The sequence below is a fragment of the Suncus etruscus genome, chromosome 18 (genome assembly GCF_024139225.1).
Source record: "Suncus etruscus isolate mSunEtr1 chromosome 18, mSunEtr1.pri.cur, whole genome shotgun sequence".
Taxonomy (NCBI): domain Eukaryota; kingdom Metazoa; phylum Chordata; class Mammalia; order Eulipotyphla; family Soricidae; genus Suncus; species Suncus etruscus.
In genome coordinates, this window is record NC_064865.1 from 22,272,417 (window position 1) to 22,295,200 (window position 22,784).

The following is a 22,784-nucleotide window of genomic DNA, read 5'->3' on the forward strand; positions in this document are numbered from 1 at the left end:
TAAAACAGGTTTTTTGTTCAAAGGAATAAGACAAGAGAAAACTCTAGATTGTATCACTATTAAATTTTATTTATTAATCATATAACATCATACATTACATGCAAGAAAATTACAACACAACCCAAGTAATATGTATTCTGGTCCAACAAGGGTAATACAATTAAAACTTCACATTTTATATACAACTATTTTAAACAAATAAAATTAATGGTAAAACAAAGTAGTGACAATTCACTGATGTATATGAGTAAACATTTTGGTTTCAGACATGATTATTGTATTGGGCAGCTCATTTCTTTAGCAGCTTAGCTGATTTCCCTGACCTACCTGAAAAGGGTACTTTTAACCTTTACTAAACATGGAACGTTTATTATTTTAGTAATGAAAAACACTTTATAATGAGACTACTAATTAAAACCAAAAAAGCCTCAAGTTTAAATAAACTTAGCAGGCCATCAAAATAAAGAAACATTACATATTTTTAAAGTTCCTCTTCTATTGCCTTTACAACGATATATTGATTTGTCTTTATTTTTTTTCCTGGAAAGACTACAAAGTTGAAATAAAAAAAACAGCCAAGAAAAGACAATTTTGACTTACTTTGGTAAACGTAGCTACAGGAGAAGATATTAAAAATAAACACAGAGCTGTATGTTGTGTTCATGGTTAAATGTATGGATTTCATAGTATATTTTGAATTTTCTATATTTTACATTTTCTTGAGTGCAAAACCTTTAAAATACAAGCTATTGGGGCTGGAGAGGTGGCACAAGCAGTAAGGTGCCTGCCTTGCCCATGCTAGCTTAGGACTGCGGTTCGAGCCCCAGCATCCCATATGGTCCCCCAAGGCAGGAGCAATTTCTTAGCACAAAGCAAGGAGTAACCCCTTAGAGTCACCAGGTGTGACCTAAAAACAAACAAAAACAAACAAAACAAAACAAAAATATAGCAAAAAAAAGAGAGAAGATATTGCACATTTTATTTTTAAATTGGCATTTTTTTTTTTTTTTTTTTTGGTTTTTTGGGCCACACCTGGCGGTGCTCAGGGGTTACTCCTGGTTCTCTGCTCAGAAATAGCTCCTGGCAGGCACGGGGGACCATATGGGACACCAGGATTCGAACCAACCACCTTTGGTCCTGGATCGGCTGCTTGCAAGGCAAACACCGCTGTGCTATCTCTCCGGGCCCTTAAATTGGCATTTTTAAATGATTTTTAGATAGTTGACAGAGAGAATACATTCATAGACAGAAGAGCAAATTTATGTCTTTTTTTCTTTTTTTTCTTTTTGGGCCACACCTGATGACGCTCAGGGGTTACTCCTGACTATGCGCTCAGAAATCGCTTTTGGCTTGGGGGACCTTGTGTGATGTCAGGGAATCAAACTGCCGTTTGTCCTGGGTCAACCACGTGCGAGGCAAATGCCTTACTGCTTGCCCTCTGCTTAGGCCCCTAGATTTGTGTCTTTTCATAAAAAGTTCTAACTATTTCAAGGAAAATGAATAAATTAGCCTTCTCAGACTCCTGAATGCAATCAATAAATAAAGTGAGTTGTTTAGTTAAGGTTTGACTTCAAGGTAAGGAAATTAAAAATCTGATGGTATTTCTGTTAATGGGGATAAAAATCATTTATGTGTAACTGTCTAAAAATATTTGAACTAAGTTAACCATAGAGAATCTCATATAATGAGACATATTCTGTAGTATTTTGACTTTTCCTTAAAAATATCTTGTTAATCTTTAAAAATATTGTGTATTTATTGACCTAAATTTAAAATGTAGTTAAGAACATCTAATCTTAATATCCTATCTTCTCTAATAAAAATTATATTTGAAACTTAAAGTGTCATTAATATTAGTCCAAAATACAATGACAAGTAACAAAGCATTTAAATAATTTAGATGTATAGGGTAGGTTTTTAAATATATTGCCTCATAAAAAAGTTCCACTTATAACAAGACTTTTTAAAATTTAACATTAAAAGAAGGGTACTGTACATTATATGACTGAAACTCAATAATGTAAAATTTTTAACTATAAATAAAACAACTGTATTATGAAAAACCTTGTAAACAACAGTATTTAAATTAAGTAATTTTTAATTAAAATGATAAAAAGTAACAAAAAATTTGTTATTAACAAAATAAAAATAAAATTTTTGTAGTTTTGTTTTCAGAATTGTATATTTTAGTAGATAATAAGTTTAAAATAATGTATAATTAAAGAAAAAATAAGTTTGTAGAAATTAAAGCTTTTTTAATTTTCATTAATCAAATTTATAGGCTTTTAAATTTTAAGTAAGCTAATTTGAATATTGATTTTATATGTATTCCATTATATGATATATAAAATAATTTTACTCTCATTCAATTTTAATAAATTTATAAATTGATAAGCAGCAGATTTTTAATAGTGAGAATATTAAAGTATAAACTAAGTATAAAGCATAAACTATAGCATTGATTTTCATAGATTCAGAATTTATTAACCATTCAAACTATAAGTGAAACTGATAGGTCTGTTGTAATTTTAGACTTAACTAGAAAATGCTTAATTAAAAGCTTTATTTTTTAACTTTTATTTTATGTTTATTTCTAAAGTTCAAATGTAAATTAAACTTATTCACTTGATTTTGACATTGAAATAGGGGCAAATGCTTTCTGCTTTGATTAAAATTCTATAATCCAAGTCTCCATTTTACTAATATTTGTATATATATGCATTGGGATATTGATAAAAAATTTCTAGTGTATAATATTTAGTGAAAATTTCTTATTGGCAGAGACTTAAACTAAAGAACAAAAGCATACAGTGGTTTTCTGATCTTTATCAGGCCAAACTATTCTGGTCTGGGAAATCATCATTTATCTTGCCATGAGCCACATTATACAGTCGTGAGTATGTGTAATACTATTTTTCAATGAATATAGATATTCTTATGAAAAGCTAAAATATGTAATTGCCCAATTATTATTTTTTAAATAATAAACACTAAAACTCACTGATACGTGGAAATCTCAAGTAATAAAAAATGAACTGCATTTAGTCCAAAATATCATCAGCTAAAAAGTACAGGTCAAAACTATCCTCATATGTTAACATGTGAGTGAAGTAGCATAAGTTAGTGATCTAAGTAATATAAATTACTGTTTTTCTAAGGTTATGTGTGCTTTATGCAAAAACAGAGCACAAAGAAATATTTGTGGGTTTAAGTGGTCGCTGGGTAGTTGCTGTTTACTGGATTTCCCTGCTTGTTCTACTCTGCAGGAAGTATCAGGGAATCTTTTTCTCTGGATGACTTTAATTGCTTGGTTTCTAGCTCTCATTAAACGAGATACCAGCCAGTTAGAGAACAAGCAGCATGATTACTTCAACTGTCTTCAGGATCAATAAGAAAATGAACCAAATTGATCTGATTCTTTGGGAAGCTTTAGTTTTTTGTTTTTGTTTTTTTTTAACAAGGAAAAGAATCTTCCAAGGAGATAATCATATTTTTATGTGTGTCTCAGTATGTGAAAGCAAAAGTGCATTCAAAGCAAGTAACTTCAATGGATTGATGACCACAGCTCTTAAGATTTTCATTGGAATTTTATTACAGCGACCATTACTTGAAATAAATGGACCATCATCCACTATTAGAAATTGTATTATTTATTTTGGGTTATGAATTTGGTTCATGATAAGATTCGATTTCATTCTTTAAAGAATGTATTGTAAGGATTGTATATTAGGAGTAAAACTGAGTCTGTTTTTGCTCCTCCCTCTCCATGAACTGGATGTATGTTTAATAAAACAAACAAAAAACCATTTTGCATTTGTTCATGTAAACACAAAAGTTTTAAATTATTTCCCCTTCCAAAAAAACTTACATTGATCCAGTCACAGACAAGGGGATACTATGAACACTTGTCAGATTTGCTATTTAGAATGCTGAGTGTATAAATCTTGAAAAGAAATCCATGTTATTTAAACCAATTTTACATAGATGCTAGCTTGCATGGAAAGTATCCAGCTGAGAAGGAGGCCTATTCGTTTACTCTATTCCCTTGAAAATAGGAATCATGAATATCCATAAAGCAAATGAGTTTTGAGTTAATACAGCAGTGATCGCAGGCAGCTTCCCACTGGGTTAGAGCACTGGGTGAGCCTTGGGGCAGATGGGAACAAATTGTCTCACTGTCAAAGAGAATAACAGGAATGTCTTGTTATTTTTCTGTTTTCTAAAGAACCCCCACAGAGGCAGGAGCAGGCAATGGAGATCAGGTTTACCACCTGCAGGGATGTCTGAGAATAAATATCAGCCCAAGGGTTTCCTGTGGTAGTTCAGTATATTGTATTTCCATTCTAATTGTTTCTTAGTCAGAGATGTAGAGATGAAGGCCATTGTTTTATGAAGTGGGGACTAAAATAGGTTGCCATAATGTCAAGCTAGAAACAATGATATACCTCAATTTTCCTTTTTATTTGGCTGATGATACCTCCTATGCTGACCATTAAAATCTACTCAGTAGAGAAATAGTGGAGCTTGTACTTGTGATCATAAAAGCCTGGGAGAAATGAGAGATCTTGCACAACAATAATAGCACTGTAAAACCAACCAATTAACAACCAGTCAACAAAAGACTAAACTAGCTAGCCAATCAAAAAAAGAATAAACTCAAACAACAGGGGCATAAAGACAACATTCTGAAACTTCTAATCCAATATTTTATCCAAATTCACTTTATAAACGAGTTCTATTGGAAGTCTTGGTTAATCAGACTCCTTGGTCTAACATTTAACCTTTTCCTAAAAGGTATCTCTCGTTCTATGAACTCCCTGTTTTATTGGTTGACTATTGTCTTACTTTAACACTACAGGCACCCTTGTATGTAATTTTCACCTGTGACCCCTTTGAAATATATGGAAACTCAAGGGGGGCAATATAGTGCCCATTTGAGAAACATTAGCCTTAGACATTAATGTCAACTGATTTCAAAGCATACTATCTTCACTATATCATATGTGATGCGCTGAACTATAGAATTTAGCCTGCATCTCATATTGCGATATTATATACTGGAAACTGCATGTAAATTCCAAGCTTATATTTTGAGAAAGTTAGAATTTTAATTTTTTTTAGAAACTTGAGTTTAACTCTAATTAGTCCTTAAGGGTTTAATTATGACCATATGCCCATTGCTTAGTCCCTCTTAACTCAGAACGGGGAATAACTATAGGCACCAAATTACTCAGACAGTTACAGATTAGAAGAAACCATCTCCAGGCTTCCTTGTTAGGAAATAGTAGTGTGGATAGTGGTTCTGCCCCACAGATACAGAACATGAAAAGTATTTTGCAACCCAGAAGCCATTCTCTGAAGAAATGAGGCAGATGCATTTTTCAGATATGTGCTAGGGGAGCACTTTTACCCACTCAAAACAGAGAAAAATAATTGCTCTTCTACCATAGACAATGAAAGCACAATCATTAAATCACATGTGTAATTTCCTCTACCTTTCTCTGGTATTTGTTAATTAAACACAGTTTTACAGGGCTTAAATTAATGAACTTACTCATCATATTATGTGTGGGCAACTCTTTTATTCAAGCTCTTAGGAGAATAATAATTTCTTTTCTGGTCAACCTCTAGATTGTTACTATTTCTCTCTTTTTCCATATGGATTTTAGAAATATTTACTAACATTGGTTTGTGATATTAATTCAATAAAACTTTTTTTTCCCTGGAAGCCATCCTCTTAAATATTTAGGGGTTCCTTTTGAATCTGCACTCAGGAATTACACCTGAAAATGCTCAGGGGACCATAGAGGATGAATTGAACAAAGGTCAGTAGTGTACAGGCTCATGCCCCACCCCTTGTACTATCTTTCTGGCCCCAGTAAAACATTTTTTATTTGAACCAACATTGCAGAAATACTTATAATAGTTAAAAGTAAATATGATAGTCTACTCTCAAGATTTGTAAGGCAAACAGAAAAAAGTTAGAGGTTATATGTAATGGTATCTTACCCTGAAACATTTTTGTTGCCAAACATTTCTATTACAGAATTATAACAACAGATTAATTTTTCCTCAATGACTCCAAAAATTGCTCAATCCAAAACACTCCCCAGTGTTCCTCTCTGGAATAATAAAACAAATACATATTTACACCAATATATTTCATATATAGCTTAGAATTTATGCAATTAGTTGGAGTTTCAGAAATAAACCTTCAATTTCAAGTGTACTGGTTCAATTTTTATTCTCATGTTTGAGTGCTAAGAAGCAAATTACAATTGGTTCTGATATGTCTCTGAATGACAAAAAATCATAAAGATATGCAATCACTGAGATGTACAGAGACAGATTCAGTTACAGGATAAAAGGTGAATATTCCCCCTAAGGAATATCATCATTCTTGAGAAATCCAAATGAAGATACACAATCTGAAAATATAAACATATCTATTTCTATTTTGAAACAGTTGAGACTGTTATAATTAATGTTAGGCAGTTTCTATTCTAATATTTTTAGATTATTTTATTTTATTTTGTTTTTGTTCTTTTTGGGTCACACCTGGTAATGCTCAGGGGTTACTTCTGGCTATTCTTTTAAAAATCACTCCTGACTTGGGGGAACCACATGAAACACCGGGGGATCAAACCACAGTCTGTCCTAGGTTAGCACATGCAAGGCAGATGCCCTACTCCTTGAGCCACTGCTCTGGCCCCCTTATTAGGTTATTTTGTTTTAGTTCCACAAGTACTTAGATTTTTCTAAAGCACGGACCTCTAACATTATCTAATGTAATTGCTCGTACTCTAATGTAGTTTAGAGAGATTGTTTCTGGTATGAAGGATTCTGTAGAGTTTTTACAACTTTGAAAAGTTTCATGGCAACAGAGCATTGAGTGTATGTGTGTGTTGGTGGGGGTGAATGAATGGTTAGGCCATACCTGGTTGTACTCAGGGCTTATTCTCAGCTCTGTGCTCCAGGGTACCATAGCAATGCAAGGGACTGAACAGTGATCATTCACTTGCATGACAACTAGCTTCCTCCTTATTCTATCTCTATGGTCCCATGTAGCACTTTTTGCCAGATAATTATTTTGATAAAGATGAACTATGCTAACTACTCTCTCTGAATGACATTGTGATCACATGCTAAGTAATTGTAATGGGAGAGTAAATAGCTTTTTCCTCCTTCCTTTCATTCATGCTAAATGTACTTGATTCCTAACCCACATTTTCCAATTAAATAATATACTTTTTCACATATCATACCTAGAAGTATGCCTTGGGAATATATGAATCCATTGTCTTTGTGTATACAGGGAACATTTTGGATGTGAATTTCTGACTTGTAAGTTTTTGAAGGTTGTGAGCAAAGTAAAGAGTTCATTACTTGTACTGTGTGACATCAAAAAGCAGTTTATTCTATATCTAGGACTAGAGGTATGGGGACATCAGAGTTCACAGAATTCATTTCTAGGTAGTTTGATTATGGAATCCTAAATTGAATCTTTCTCAAAGTAACTCTGTAATTTTATCAAATTTAAGTGTTAGCCTAAAGGCAGCCTTTAATGAAGTTCTTACTATAAATTTATGGAAACTAAAAGGTGAGTTGACAAAAATATTTAATTAAATTTGCAATAAATATTTTATGGGAATATGTTTAAGTAAATTATCTTTCTCTGAATATGTGTGAATCTAACATACCTTTAAGTTAGAGATGTTATACTCAATTTGAATAACGTTTGAACCTTTACAATTTCTTTAAAAATGCAGACAACGATTAAATATTATTTAAAAATCAGTTTGTTATAGAATATACTTTTAATACACCCTGAGGTCATTTTTTATAATTCTAAAATTTCAGTGTCAAAGATCCTAATCTTTGTAAGTCTGAAACTGAGGGTATAATTACATTAAATTACTTTAAGGTTGACACATTTGCTGACTTTTTGAAGAAATGCCATGGTGTTTTGTAACAAAAGTTTGAATATTTGTCACAGACTGTGAGATATTAAACTCTTGGCATTTGTGTTTTGCCTAATTCTTGAAGTTCAGTAATATATATCTTCAGAGTCTTAATAATTGCTTCACAGAGAAAAAGCAATCTCTAGGAGTTAAAGTTGTTTCAAAATTGAATTGGTTCTGAATCAGATGTCTCAGCTATAACCTTTGATGGGACTAATCAGTTTAGATTATAATATTTTAATAAATTAAACAATCTGCTTTCTGTATTCTATGTATATGAATCCAGAAGTTTCTGACACTGAAAAAAATGCTGTGGTAAGGCCAAGGAAATAAAAATGATTTCTGTATGTTCCATAATTTTGCTTAGATGAAGAAGTATGACTAATGAGAAAAGAATTATGTTGAAGATTCCAGTAGAAATTTTTCCTGTTGCAATGACAGCAAGTGCTACCTATTTCCTATTGGTGAGTATTTCTATGATGAAGACAGTGCTCAACTTCAGCCAGAACATGTGTACCAAGAGAGAAGCTTAACAACTAAGACCACCATGTATCTATCTCAAGTTTGTTTTGCTTAAAGTTTGTTTTCCTCAAAGTTTGGAAAATACCAGGGAAATATCAACTTTGATATTGTTTGTGAGTAGATAGATAGAAAAATTGACCATACCATACATAATTTTGGTGATTGGCAATATATCATAGGTCTCTCTAAGTAGATCACCTATCTTTGATGAAATGTGCATATATACTTTATCATTTTCATGCATTTTGAACAAAACATGGACTCTAATCAGAATTTTATTTAGTTTTTAAATATATAAATAGAGTTTAGATAAGAACCTTGAATGTTTGGGGAGATTTTTATTGTGTGGAGAGAGAGCATCTTTCCTCTGTGACTAATTACATTTCCCTTTTTTGTATCCTATGCTTGTGAGTTTCAATTATTAAGGTATGGTGTGCTAATGCTGGAAATAGAATTCTTAGAACATCTGAAGGTTTAAATGGGTTAAATGTATCTTTTAACTCATGAAATTTATAAATACATGGACATTAGTGTTAGTAATGCATGTCCTATTATCTTTGAAAACAAATATTCTCTTACCAATGTAAAGCTATTTTCTAGAAGTTTATTTAAAAATGACCATAGATCTACTTCAACAATGAGGTATTTTTCATATGGTCAAATTAAGTCCTACTTCTATTATTTTCTTTTTTCAAGAAGACTTGAGCCACACTCATTGTTGTTCAGATGTTACACCTGGCTCTGTGCTTAGGCATCACTTCTGTTGGTGTTCAGGGAACCATATTTGGTCCTGGGCAACTAACTAGGGTTGGACTACATACAAGACAAATACTTTACCTGTTGTACTATCACTCCAGTCCCCAGAATATCACCAGTATTAAGGATATTTGAATGACATTCAGTCATTGAAGCTAATTTTCAAAAGAAGTTTCTTGTATTAAAAAGCCTCCAATCTTTTCCCAAGAAGTTTCTTTTAGAATTCTGGGCTAAGATTTTAGAAATGAAATCATCAGGTTTCTCTTTTTTACATTAGTTTTCTTTTAATATTATTTACTGTAAATAAAGAAAATTTTCTGCATGGTCATTTGTATTTCTATTGTATCTCTCTTTTACCAATTACAATCCAATCACATTGTGTGGGTTTTTTATGGCCCCATGTTTAATAGAAGTTTGAAAACCAGAGGGCTTAAATATTGTTCAAAGTAATAAGCCTCAAATTTGGCAAAATGCATTAAGACAGGAATCTATCTAGATGATCTCAAAGTTCTAACTATTTACAGCTCTTTTATTTGGCTTGATCATATTGTGAAGATGGATGTAGAGTATGACAGGGAGGGTTAAAAACGAAAGTGTGATCAATTTCTCTTTGAAACTCCCTCAGTTTGGATTCTGGCAAAAGATTCCTGGTGAGGGGCTGGCGAGGTGGCGCTAGAGGTAAGGTGTCTGCCGTGCAAGCTCTAGCCAAGGAAGGACTGCAGTTCGATCCCCTGGCATCTCATATGGTCCCCCCAAGTCAGAGGCATTTCTGAGCGCTTAGCCAGGAGTAACCCCTATGCATCAAACGGGTGTGGCCCAAAAAAACCAACCAAACAAACAAACAAAAAGATTCCTGGTGACCACCTTTGGCCCTAGCTGAGCCTCATCACTCCTCTTAACTATTTTCTATTGTCTGGCAGGAGTAAAGTAACAGCAGAGTCAGAGATAAAGAGAGAAAATATGCATACATATCCTACTTTGGATTTGATGTTAGACTTTCCCAGCAAAACTCCCGCTGCATAATTGCAGTCTGTAGTACTGAGTTCCTTTTGTAAGTGTAAGGGCAAAATAAAATGGCAAACCAAAGCAGAAAATTAAGTCTTTATCTTCAGATTTTAAGAGAAACTTTAGTTTGAATGAGAGCACGTCCTTCTCTGCCAAGAAATTAAAAATTTGTGATAAAAATGTATTGAAATAAAAAATACTTAAAGCACATTTAATTACTTTAGTATGACTTAACTAGGAACTTATTAATAGGCAAATTAATGGTTTTTGGAAAGCAGCCTTATGAGCAGAAAGCAGTTTTAGGTCATCCTGTAAAATAATTCAAGCTATTATATAGCTCATTAAAAACAAGTATTTCCTTCCTTGGTAACTTGTATACAAAAAATTTGTTTCCTCCTATTACTGTTGAATTTGAATTATTCATTTTTTGTGAAAGCTCTACCAGTGTTTCATGAGTATATATATTGTATATCTAGATAGATACATAAATGTATATGTATAATCATATGTGCACAAATGCTTCCATTTAACATTCTAAATCTTTGACAGCCCTAGTTCTATTTAATTTGATAATTAAAATTTAAAACAATAAAATAATGCTTATTATTTAAAATTGGAGCATCTATTTAAAATATTTAAAATATTGAGAAACATTAAAATATCTTTCAGCCTTTATGAAAAGACAAAACCACAAAATATATTTGCATTTGTATGTTGCCTTTGGTTATTGTTAGATTGAAGAACAGGTATGGATGTTTTATTTTGTTTCTGGTATTTTTGTTTCTTGTTTTTGAATACAGTTGGATGTGTTCAGAATTTATTCCTGATTATCTGCTATCAGGAATAACCCGTGGTAGGACTCAGGGGGATTTTAGGGGGTGCTAACAATCAGGTCAGTCCTGTGCAAGGCAAACACCCTCCCTATTGTACTTTCTCTTCTAACCTTGACACAGATTTTAAAGGGAGCTTGCAAATTTTAATATTTTACTCAAAATTTTGGCAATATTTTTGACGTTTCTTTATTGATAACTACATCTATTAAAATTATTTGATCAATGTAGACAAAAATGTTTTAAATGAAAGACAAAAGATATATATGTTCTGAGAAGAATCTTATGCTAAAATAATTCAAAAGGAGAAAATTATATGAGATAATTTTACTAATTGTAGAGTATCAGCAAGAAAATAAGAAAATAAAAACAAATCCTTGGATTCTGATAGACTGACATTACCAGAGTGAAAAGTGGAAACTAAAAGTAGATGTGATTCAATAGATTGTGTTGGAGGGTCATTAGTACATTACTGGTGGTTGTAGTGTGGTATTATATACTTAAAGAAGTGTGAACAAATCTCCCTAGAACATGTACAATGGTATATACTCAGGTTATCTCAACAACAGCAAAATATTTCCAAGTGGAAAATTTGTTGGCATATACCATGTATTCTGACTGGTACAGATCCAATAAAATGGATTATTGCTAAATTTCAACTGTCTTTCATATCAAAGAAAACCAACCAGTCAAAGTGTATTACCTTAGAAAAACTACTTAGGTGAGTGACATTTTTTTAAACAAAGAACACCTTGACACTCAGTAAAGATCAGAAAGAGCAGTATCTTGGTGATGACATTTTATAAACACAATCTTCAGGAGAATACTTTTGGTCATTCTTAATTTTTCATGTTCAAATAAGTACACAGTATTGGAAAATAGAACATTCATCTCTCTTGATAGACATTGGACACACAGTCTTTCTGTTTTAAGATTAAATACATTGATCTATATATATTTAAAACTTTAAACTCTTGACACTTAATAAAGCATTTGTCATTTGTCATACTGATTCAAAGGCCTAAGTTGTCCAAACAGGGTTAGAGAAGGATAATAATATATAACAGGAGCATGCCATATGGATAAACTACAAGAAAATATAGGGTATATTTTAATGCTTTACTTGTTGTGTGGCTGAAGCAATGAGCTCATTGACCCACTTTTACTTTTGTCAAAACTTAAATGGAAGCAAGAAAATTGCACAGTTAAAACTTGGGAACAAACCAATAAAAGCCTAAGAGTGGCAAATCTGTTATGTCTACAGAAGTGCTCACAATGCACAAGAATCCACCATTCTATGGTTGACACATTTCTTTGTTTCAGATTACCTTGCATGTTATTTCCTTTTATCATTATAGAGTTAGGTAAAAGAAATATTATTCATTATAAAAATCAACAAATTAAGGTGGGTATTATGTCTTTAACAGAAGATGATATTAAGGCTAACACTAAAATTAGAAAATAGAGCCAAATATTCCCTTACAAAGACTGCTAGGAAGCATTGGACTTTCCACACTGGTGCATTGATCTGAGAGGTAGCATTTTCTTTATGTGTTACCACGATAAATTTAATGATTGTTTTCTGTACTAAAGTCAAAGCTATTTGCATGAAAATAAAATATAATTTATACTAGAGTCATCTTCTATGATGAGCTCAATCCACATACCATCTGATGTATTTTGATGCCAATGGTCATCTTCACATGACAAGGACTGGACATGCTAGTTTGATTTAGTCTTTTTATTCCCAGTATTTGACTTAGACTGGTTGTCCTTTGAATGTGCAGAGTGGAGTGGCCTGACCCAAGAGGAAAGAGGTTTTGATCATTCAGAAGACGGTCCTTTCCTAGGAAACTAAAGTCTTCTATACATCCTTAGTGATTTCCTACTAATCAGCAGTGACTTCCAAGATCAGTCAGGATGTGAATAGTATGAGACCCATTTAGGGCAATGGAACAGTTTCTGCTTCCAGATTTTCTAGCTGAAAGAAAAGGAAAACAAAGATAATGAGCAATTCAGATATATAGTTGTAGCACATATGTTTTGTGTATTATTTATGCAAATTAGAACTGTTTGGAGATCCTTCATTCTGTATATTTTTACTGCAATTGTGAATTTTTCTAAGTTTTATGAACTATACTGTTGGGTTATTAGAAATAATCTCTTGAATCACTGTAAGCATGCAACTTTATTTGAATAATCAATAGAATGACACTTTAGGCATTTAAGAGATGGTATTAGTGGCTTCCTTGAAAACATACCTTTTTATCCAAACTCTTTCTGTCTAATCCAAATTATTTCTTTTATGACCCTCAAATTACTCAGGCCTTGACCAAAATTTTGAAAGAAAAAACTCCCAACGTATTGCATTTTTAAAATTTCTTTCTACATATAAATTTTAATTTTTATCCAATTCTCAAAAGTTGGTGAAGTATTTCTGCAGCAACTGATTCATATTGCTTGGATTATCCCATATCCACTTCAAAAGTTGTGTAGATGATGAAAAAAAATGTTCTATGTTTATACACAAAAGATGTGTCTTAATATTTTTAATAAGAGTGAAGGTTGTGGCAATTTAATGCTCTTTAATTCACAAATATTGCTAACGTTGCTATAGTTTTTGGGTGGGGAGAAAGAAGGTATTTTGAACAGTAACTAAAAAGCAAAAAGAAAAATTTACAAATTATCTTGGTAAATTTTAGAAAAAGTACAAAAATGGTGCAAAGTACATGGTGGTGCCTTTTAACTAGATTAAACTACTGTTAGCATTTTACCCTATATGATTTATCATTTGCATTATCTTCTTTTTCTAGGGTTTTAAACATATATGTCCACACAACATACGTAATACTATTAAACCTTTAGAAATTATGTTGAACTCTTTCCCTAATTATTTCTTAAGGATAAAGGACAGAAAGATTATAACCACCATTGATAGAGGTCCCTGATGGTCCCTGAAAAAATGTGCCTATTTTGCTAAAATGCAAGAATTAAATGTCCTCTGACACAATATTTTCTGTATAGAGTCAAATAAGCAACAAGATAGGTGCACAACATTGATCATTGTGTGACATTTTGCTCTTGGAAAATAATTTTTTTTGCTTTCCTCTGAAAAGATAGATATTTTGCTCTAAAGTCTCAACTGTAAAAGAAACTCAAGAAAGTATAACAATCATCTGGTCCCATTGCACTGTTCTCTGGGACTTGAGATAAGGCAGGCACTAGAGGCTTCCACATTTCACTTTATTTTGAGTAATAAATTATCTGAAGTTTTTATGTACTTTTGTCACCCATAGAGTTGTGGCAAGATAACTCAATTTCATGCTTTATCAGTCCTCTTTTTTTGTCATTTTCTAAGATGTCAAGATTCTTCCTCACATAGGGGACAACACAGAGAGTTTTGGTAAGATAACAAGTAAGGGTTCATTAAGTAGGTTCAAGATATGTAGAAAGTCTTTGGGAACACTGGGATAAGTATTACAGAGAGAAGTAATGAGAGGCCCATTTCTGATCTACCTGTTAATGAGTCAAAGGAAGAATGCTGAGCGGTACAAGAGAAAATTAATTAGCTTCTCAATGGAACCATGGTTGGTGATTGTTTCCATATAGAAAAAGGGGTAAGGGAAGCATGCTGAGAAGCACTATGAAGGAACACAAATGGTGCTCAATTTTAAATGATTGCTAGAAACATTAGATGGCAATATATTCCAAAAGTGTTTAGATATGCAGTGACGGGAAGCAAAAGGACATCCAAGTATTTTCTAATCAAAAGCCAGAGTTGATGAAAGAGCAGGAGAGTTATGGGCAATCATCTAAGTTATCTTATATAAAACTACATGCTTTAAGTTACTAGGCTTAATGAATTGGCACAAAACTCTGCTCCACAGTGAGGTCTTTTACTGTACTCTTTTGATTCAATTCCTATGTAAGCTTGGTCAACCCAAGGAGAGCAACCTGAGGTCACTAACCTCCCCAAAAGCTACTTTCTCCTGGGATCATCTTGCACAGAATAGTAGTTAATTATGATTCTGTCTTCAGGAAATCACTTATATTTTCTCAAGTTATCTCTCCCCTCAAGAAAGAAGTACTCCATTTTCTTTCCTTTTTCCTCTCTCTTTTTTTAGTGAAGCAAGATAGCTTTTACTGAAAAAAAATTACTTAGAAAGATGTTAAAGGAGGGGCTGGTGAGGTGGTGCTAGAGGTAAGGTGTTTGCCTTGCAAGCGCTAGCCAAGGAAGGACCGTGATTCAATCCCCCAGAGTCCCATATAGTCCCCCCAAGCCAGGGGCAATTTCTGAGCTCTTAGCCAGGAGTAACCCCTGCGCATCAAATGGGTGTGGCCCAACCCCCCCTCCCAAAAAAAAAAGACGTTAAAGGATAGAAACACAGGAATATGTGTCCAGGAGAGAATGAGGCCTTCTCCAGAGTAGAAAAAGAAAACAACAAAGAGAGATATGTGATTAAGGGAGACCTTGGATTTGAAGGAGCAGGTCCCATTTTATTTCTTTTTATAAAAATATCTTTATTTAAACACCTTGATTACAAATATGATTATAGTTGGGTTTCAGTAATGTAAAGAATACCCCCTTCACCAGTGCAACATTCCCATCAGGGGACGTTTAAGTCAGATTTAAGGTCATTAGTTGCCCAGAATATAAAGAACACTCATATACCAAAGATTTTGCAACCCTAGACCAGGTCCAGAATGAGAAAAAATTCTACTCCTTCCAGAGTATGTATTAGTGTGGTGTCCTGTTAAAATAGGGTCCCCTAGAGGCTGATTGCATACTTGCCAAAAATGATGTCCAGCAATAGTGCTCTCAAAGAGAGACAGTTATTCTTACAGAGGAAACCCTTTGCACTTCTATAGAATCAGAGTCCTATAGGAAGATCATATTCTTTCCACAAAATCAAGTAGGAAGCCCTACAACTTCCTCCAAGAAAATGTGTTTCTCAAAAATATTCTGAATTCTGAGTTAAAAGTTTTGAAAAATCAGTGTCTGTGAGGTGGGACGAGACTTGAAAAACTTCATTCCCAGTACGTATATGAGATCTTTAAATTGAGTAGGATAAAATGAGGATAAGGAGAGAAAGATCAGATTAGGACTGACTAGAAACTTAAGTCTTTTTCACAGGGACCACAGTTGGCAGTACCTGGTTATCAGAGACCATTCCAAAGAACTCTAAACTGTGTGAAATTTGTCCTCCAAATTAGAACTTTGCACATGCCAATCCTGTGCTTAATCTTTAATTATTTCCCAAACCTTCTGTGCTTTTTTATATCTGTTCCCAAATGACTATTGCCTTAAGTTCTGAAGAGTGAGGACTACATATTCAATTATCCAGGTTTTAAGCCAAGCAAAATGAGAAAGTGAATTAATTAATCTGTAATTAATCTTTGAGTAGGTGCTGTTTGGACCCCCTCTTACCACTTCTCCTGCATTGGTATCCAACATTTGTATGTGTGCTCTGTGCATAATGACCATTAATGATTATTAATGATCAAGGAGATGAACTTGACCTGGAAGGACCACTTGGTCGAGGGGTGAGATGCAAATGCAGGTAACATAAATTATGACTCTGTTTCCAATTTCCTTTTATAAAAAGAAATTTACTTTCCAGAGGAGAAAAGGAAACCAATTCTTGCTGACTATGTTCTGAGTGTGAGTGGTCCTTTATTCTTCATTGTTAATTACAAGCCATGGCACCAGCATGTTTAGTGACATTCTACCCTTGGGAATGAGAATAGTTGGTTTACTGCTTGCTGTAAAAGTTGCTGAACCATTCGTTCAAAGTCCTCAATTGATGTGGGTCAAGCTGCAATCTGGGTCCAGAGCACAAGGCTAAGAAAACATGTTGATGTCCTGTTTGCTGAGTTATGAGGAGTAAATTGCTCTTGCTGGCCTGTAGAGTTACATTGTCTAATTTTGGCACTCAGGGATTTGTGACCAGCCAACCTGATGAATAATCTTCTTTGGGAGTTTGAGATATCATGCTGTTTTCAAAGGTTGGGCTTCCTTTCTGAGAGTGACCAAAGTGTGACTCCTCTACATTTCAGTTAACTTGAATTTGTTATAGACATAGCCTTTTATTAATCTACCACTTTCTAGTTTCTTCCAATAGCTTTAAAACTTACTTTTTTAGAAATTAACTAGAAAATCCCCTTGGGCCACTTTAAAACCTATTTAAAAATAAAGTTTTTTGATATTAACTGAAACTTATTTAAAGGAATGTTTAAGCTCTATTCAAAGAATGACTGGCTTATATTTACTTCCCCTAAAGACAATTTCAAAGATGGTTTTCCCAACCCCATCAATCAAGATAAGGAAGTAAAGGTGAATTAGCAAGGCTTTTTATTGGTGGAGGAAATTGATTTAATGCCTTTAGTTTGCATTTTTTTCTTTTGCAACCCCTTTCATATTTCCACATTACTTTCCCTATTTGTAAAATCTCATTAAAAGTTGGAATAAATGCAAATAACAAAAATGGGTAATTTTGAAGCCTTTCTTAGCAGATCAATTACTTAATAATCTTCTTCATCCATAAAAGGTCACATAAAAAAATTGAAGCAGATTCATTCCCTGAGGGCTTGCTTTGACTGAGTAGAGACTTTCTGGGCTTGAGACTGCAGATAAAGCTGACTCTGCTGGACACCTTAAGCCCACCTCTTAAGGGGTAAAAGCAGAGGAGTGCGGCAGTGAACCGAAGTGGAGTGGCCATGCACTCCCCCTAGCCAATGAATACCACCCAAACAAGTAGAAAAACCCACAACACAAGTGTGACAATGGGGAAAATACGCAGACCAACATCAAGCATAGAGAATGAAGATGGCAATTCTGATCACCCAACAATGGCCAAACACCTAGTTAGTCTTTCAGATATGGAGTTGAGACGAAATATGGAGAATGCTCACAGAACTCAAAGAAAGTATAGAAGAGAATGCTAACAAGAATCAAGAGAATGTGAAGATAAAAATTAGAAAACTCCAAACTGAAATATCAGGTCAAATAACAGGTCTGAAAAACTCATAGACGAATTAAAGAACAAAATGCATGAGCTTTCCCACAGGTTAACAGCAGCTAAGGATAGAATTAGTGCACTGAAAGATGAGATGCATAACAAGTCCATACAGCAGAAGAGATTGGAAAAAAGCCTTAAAGCAAATGATCAGACAATGGAAAAGTTACACAAAGAATATGAACAGATGAAAATAGAAATCTTTGATAAGCTCAACAGAAACAACTTAAGAATTGTTGGAGTCCCAGAGACCAAGAAGAAAATCTCCAGGAAGAATCAACAGTCAAGAACATCATCACAGATAAACTACCAGAGCTAAAGAATACATGTGACAAAATCTTGCATTCCCGAAGAGTACCAGCTAAAATAGACCCCAGGAAAAACTCTCCAAGACACATCCTATTCACAATGATGAATCCAACAAATAGAGATAGAACTGAAAGTAAAAGATCAAAAAGGGAAATTACATTCAAGGAAGCATCCTTGAAATTTAAAGCAGACCTGTCACCAGAAACATTCAAGGCCAAAAGACAGTGGCGGGATATTGTGACAAAATTCAATGAAATAAATGCTTCACATGAAACTATGCCTGCCCATTGGGGCCCGACTGTGAAAAATTGTGAGTGCTGCCTGTTTGTGTGCCTGTCTACTATTCCGTTGTGTGAACCTCTTAGGAGTGGGCGGAAAAGAGGCTCCAGAAAACTCACTCTCCCAGAGGCCAATTCTAGGGCGGAAATGCCAACGAACTGCTCCATAACGTGAAAACCAGCTATGCTTTGCAGAAGCCAGTTCTACTGTTTGTGACATCAGGCTGGGAAAATCCACAAAACTATGCCTGCCCAGTGATGCCCGACTGAAAAATTGTGAGTGCTGCCTGTTTCTGTGTCTGTCTACTATCCTGTTGCAAGAACCTCTTCGGAGTGGGCCATTTCGCTACGCAGCCGTGTGCTCTTTCTAAGAAAAGAACACCATCGCAACAAGAAGAAAAAAATCACACTAAAAACTGTGCTGGACCACTGAAGCCCAGCATTTTTCTCCGGACTGTCTTCTCTGCTGCATGCTTGGGCCTAAGATTTGATCCTGTGTGAGGCTTCATCCAAGGACTCCCCTCCCGTGGAGGCAAGTTGATCCATCCAGAAAAAGCAGATAGAAGAGTGTGCTGCCTGCATCATTTACAAATGAATACCACTACAACACCTAGAAAAACCAACAATACAATGGGGAAACAACGCAGGCCAGCATCAGACATAGAGAATGAAGATGACAATTCTGATGACCAGATAATGACCCACCAACTAATCAACCTCTCAGATAAGGACTTTAGACTAGCAATATGGAAGATGCTCAACGAACTCAAAGAAACCATGGATTGAGTTGAACAGAACACTAATAAAAACCAAAAAAATATGAAGACAGAAATCACAAAACTCCAAGCTGAAATAACATGTGAACTAACAGGCCTGAAAAACTCAGTGAATGAAGTGAATGACAAAGTGGTTAAGCTCTGGGAAAGGGTATCAGAAGCTGAGAATAGACTTGGTGCTGTGGAAGATGAGATATATAACAATTACATACAGAAGGAGAAATTGGAAAAAAACTTAAAACAAATGAACAGACAATGGAAAAATTAGTCAAAGAATGGGAACAGATGAAAATAGAAGTCTATGATAAGATCAACGGAAACAACTTAAGAATCATTGGAGTCCCAGAGACCCAGAAAGAAAATTTCCAGGAAGAATCAACGGTAAAGAACATCATTAAAGAGAAACTTCCAGAGCTAAAGAATATATGTGATCAAATCATGCATGTTCGAAGAGTACCAACCAAAAAAGACCTCAGAAAAAATACCCCAAGACACATCCTAGTCACAATGACGAATCCCACAGATAGAGATAGAATTCTGAAAACAGCAAGATCAAAAGGGGAAATTATGTTCAAGCAAGCATCCTTGAGATTTACAGCAGACCTGTCACCAGAAACACTCAAGGCCAGAAAGCAGTGGTGGGATATTGTGACAAGATTGAATGAAATAAATACTTCACCTAGAATACTGTACCCAGCAAAATTCACTTTCTGGTTTGACAGAAGAATACATGGTTTCATAGACAAAAAACAGCTCAGAAACTTTACAGACTCAAAACCAGTCTTAAGAGAAAAACTGAAAGAACTAATTTAAGACAAGACTAACCAAAAGACACACAAAATTTCGATATAATGATGGCATTAAATCCCAGGACAATTCTTTCTCTCAATGTCAATGGACTAAATGCACCAGTTAAGAGACATAGAGTGGCTGAATGGATCAAAAAACTCAATCCAACCTTCTGCTGCCTACAAGAAACGCACCTGAATAGTCAGAACACACATAGACTCAAAATAAAAGGCTGGAGAAATACTACCCAAGCAAACAACACCCATAAAAAAGCTGGAGTGGCCATACTAATATAAGATAATGCAAACTTTATACTCAGGAAGGTGGTGAGGGACAAAGATGGACATTTTATATTAATCAAGGGGTATGTAGAGCAGGAAGAAATCACTCTCCGAAACATATATGCACCGAATAAGGGGTCTCCAAAATATTTAATACAACTGTTGACAAATCTAAAAAACAATATCAATAACAACTCAATAATTGTGGGGGAACTCTACATGGCTTTGTCAACACTGGATAGGTCAACCAGACTGAAACCCAACAAGAATAAACTAGACCTGAGGAGAGAAATGGAAGAAAGAGGCCTAGTGGATATATATAGGACACTCCATCCCCAGAAACCTGGGTACACATTCTTCTCCAATGTACATGTAACATTCTCCAGGATAGACTACATGCTGGCACATAAAACATACCTCCATAATATCAAGCGGATAGAAATTTTGCAGACAAACTTTGCTGACCACAAGGCTCTGAAATTATTTGTCAATACCAAAGGGACTCAGATGAAAAAAAACTTTAACACCTGGAAGTTAAACATCCTCATACTGAATAACTAGTGGGTCCAAGATGAAGTCAAGGAGGAAATCAAAAGGTTCCTGGAAACAAATGACAATAAACACACAAACTATTAGAACTTATGGGACACAGCAAAAGCAGTACTGAGAGGAAAATTTATAGTTTTGCAAGCACACATCAGGAAGGAAGAAGGAGCTTACCTGAGTAGCTTAATGACACAGCTAATAGAACTAGAAAGTGCTCAAAAAAAAGGACCCAAAAATAGGGAGACAGAAGGAAATAACAAAGCTGAGAGCAGAAATCAACGAAGTGGAAACCCAAAAAACAATCTGAAAGATCAACAAAAGCAGAAGTTGGTTCTTTGAAAAAATAAACAAGATTGATAGACCACTGGCAAAACTAACAAAGAAAGAGAGAGAGAAACTTGATAACTTGTATTAGGAATGAAAAAGGAGAGATCACTACTGATATGACAGAGATTCAAAGGGTAATCAGAAACTACTTTGAGAAACTCTACGCCACTAAAAATGAGAACCTGGAAGAAATAGATAAATTCTTGGACTTTAATAATCTTCCACTGTTGAAGAAAGAGGATGTGGCATATCTAAAGACCCCATCACCATTGATAAAATTAAAACTGTAATCAAATGTCTGCCCCAAAACAAAAGCCCAGGTCTAGATGGATTCACTAATGAATTCTTTCAAACTTTCCAAGAGGATCTACTACCAATCCTGGCAAGACCTCTTTCATGAAATTGAACAAACGGAAACACTTCCAAATAGCTTTTATGAAGCCAACATCACCTTGATACCTAAACCAGACAGAGATGCTATGAAAAAAGAAACTTACAGACCAATATCGCTGATGAATGCAGATGCAAAGATCCTCAACAAAATACTGGCAAATAGGATTCAGTGCCTCATTAAGAAGATCATCCACTATAATCAAGTAGGTTTCATCCAAGGAATGCAAGGATGGTTTAACATTCGTAAATCTATCAACATAATACACAACATCAACTACAAGAAAAATAAAAACCACATGATCATATCAATAAATGCAAAGAAAGCATTTGATAAGGTCCAACACCCATTCTTGATCAAAACTCTCAGCAAGATGGGAATGGAAGGAACCTTTCCCAATATATTTAAGGCCATCTACCACAAGCCAGTGGCAAATATTATCCTCAATGGAGAAAAACTGAAAGCCTTCCCTCTAAATTCTGGCACAAGACAAGGCTGTGCTCTCTCACCACTCCTATTCAACATAGCACTGGAAGTACTCGCTATAGCAATTAGGCGATTAAAAGATATCAAGGAAATCCAGATAGGAAAGGAAGAAGTCAAGCTCTCACTGTTTGCAGATGACATGATACTCTACTTAGAAAACCCTAAAGACTCGACCAAAAAGCTTCTAGAAACAATAGACTCATATAGCAAGGTGGCAGGCTACAAAATTAACACACAAAAATCAATGGCCTTTTTATACACCAATAGTAATAAGGAAGAAATGAACATTAAGAAAACAACCCCATTCACAATAGTGCCACACAAACTCAAATATCTTGGAATCAACTTGACTAAAAATGTGAAGGACCTATACAAAGAAAACTATAAAACTCTGCTCCAAGAAATAAGAGAGGACACACGGAAATGGAAACACATACCCTGCTCATAGATTGGCAGGAATAACATAATCAAAATGGCAATACTCCCCAAGGCATTATACAGATTTAATGTG

The 22,784-nt window shown here is 34.5% G+C and overlaps 1 protein-coding gene across 1 annotated transcript in view; it reads right to left on the reverse strand.

Moving 5' to 3' along the window:
- Nucleotides 1-12,464: 12,464 nt before the first annotated feature.
- Nucleotides 12,465-22,784, reverse strand: part of OPRM1 (opioid receptor mu 1) — a 90,028-nt gene continuing 79,708 nt past the window's right edge. Inside the window, exon 4 of the mRNA XM_049765386.1 lies at nucleotides 12,465-13,055. Coding sequence (XP_049621343.1) covers nucleotides 13,017-13,055 — 39 coding nt within the window. The 3' untranslated portion in view covers nucleotides 12,465-13,016. The remainder of the gene's footprint in view (nucleotides 13,056-22,784) is intronic.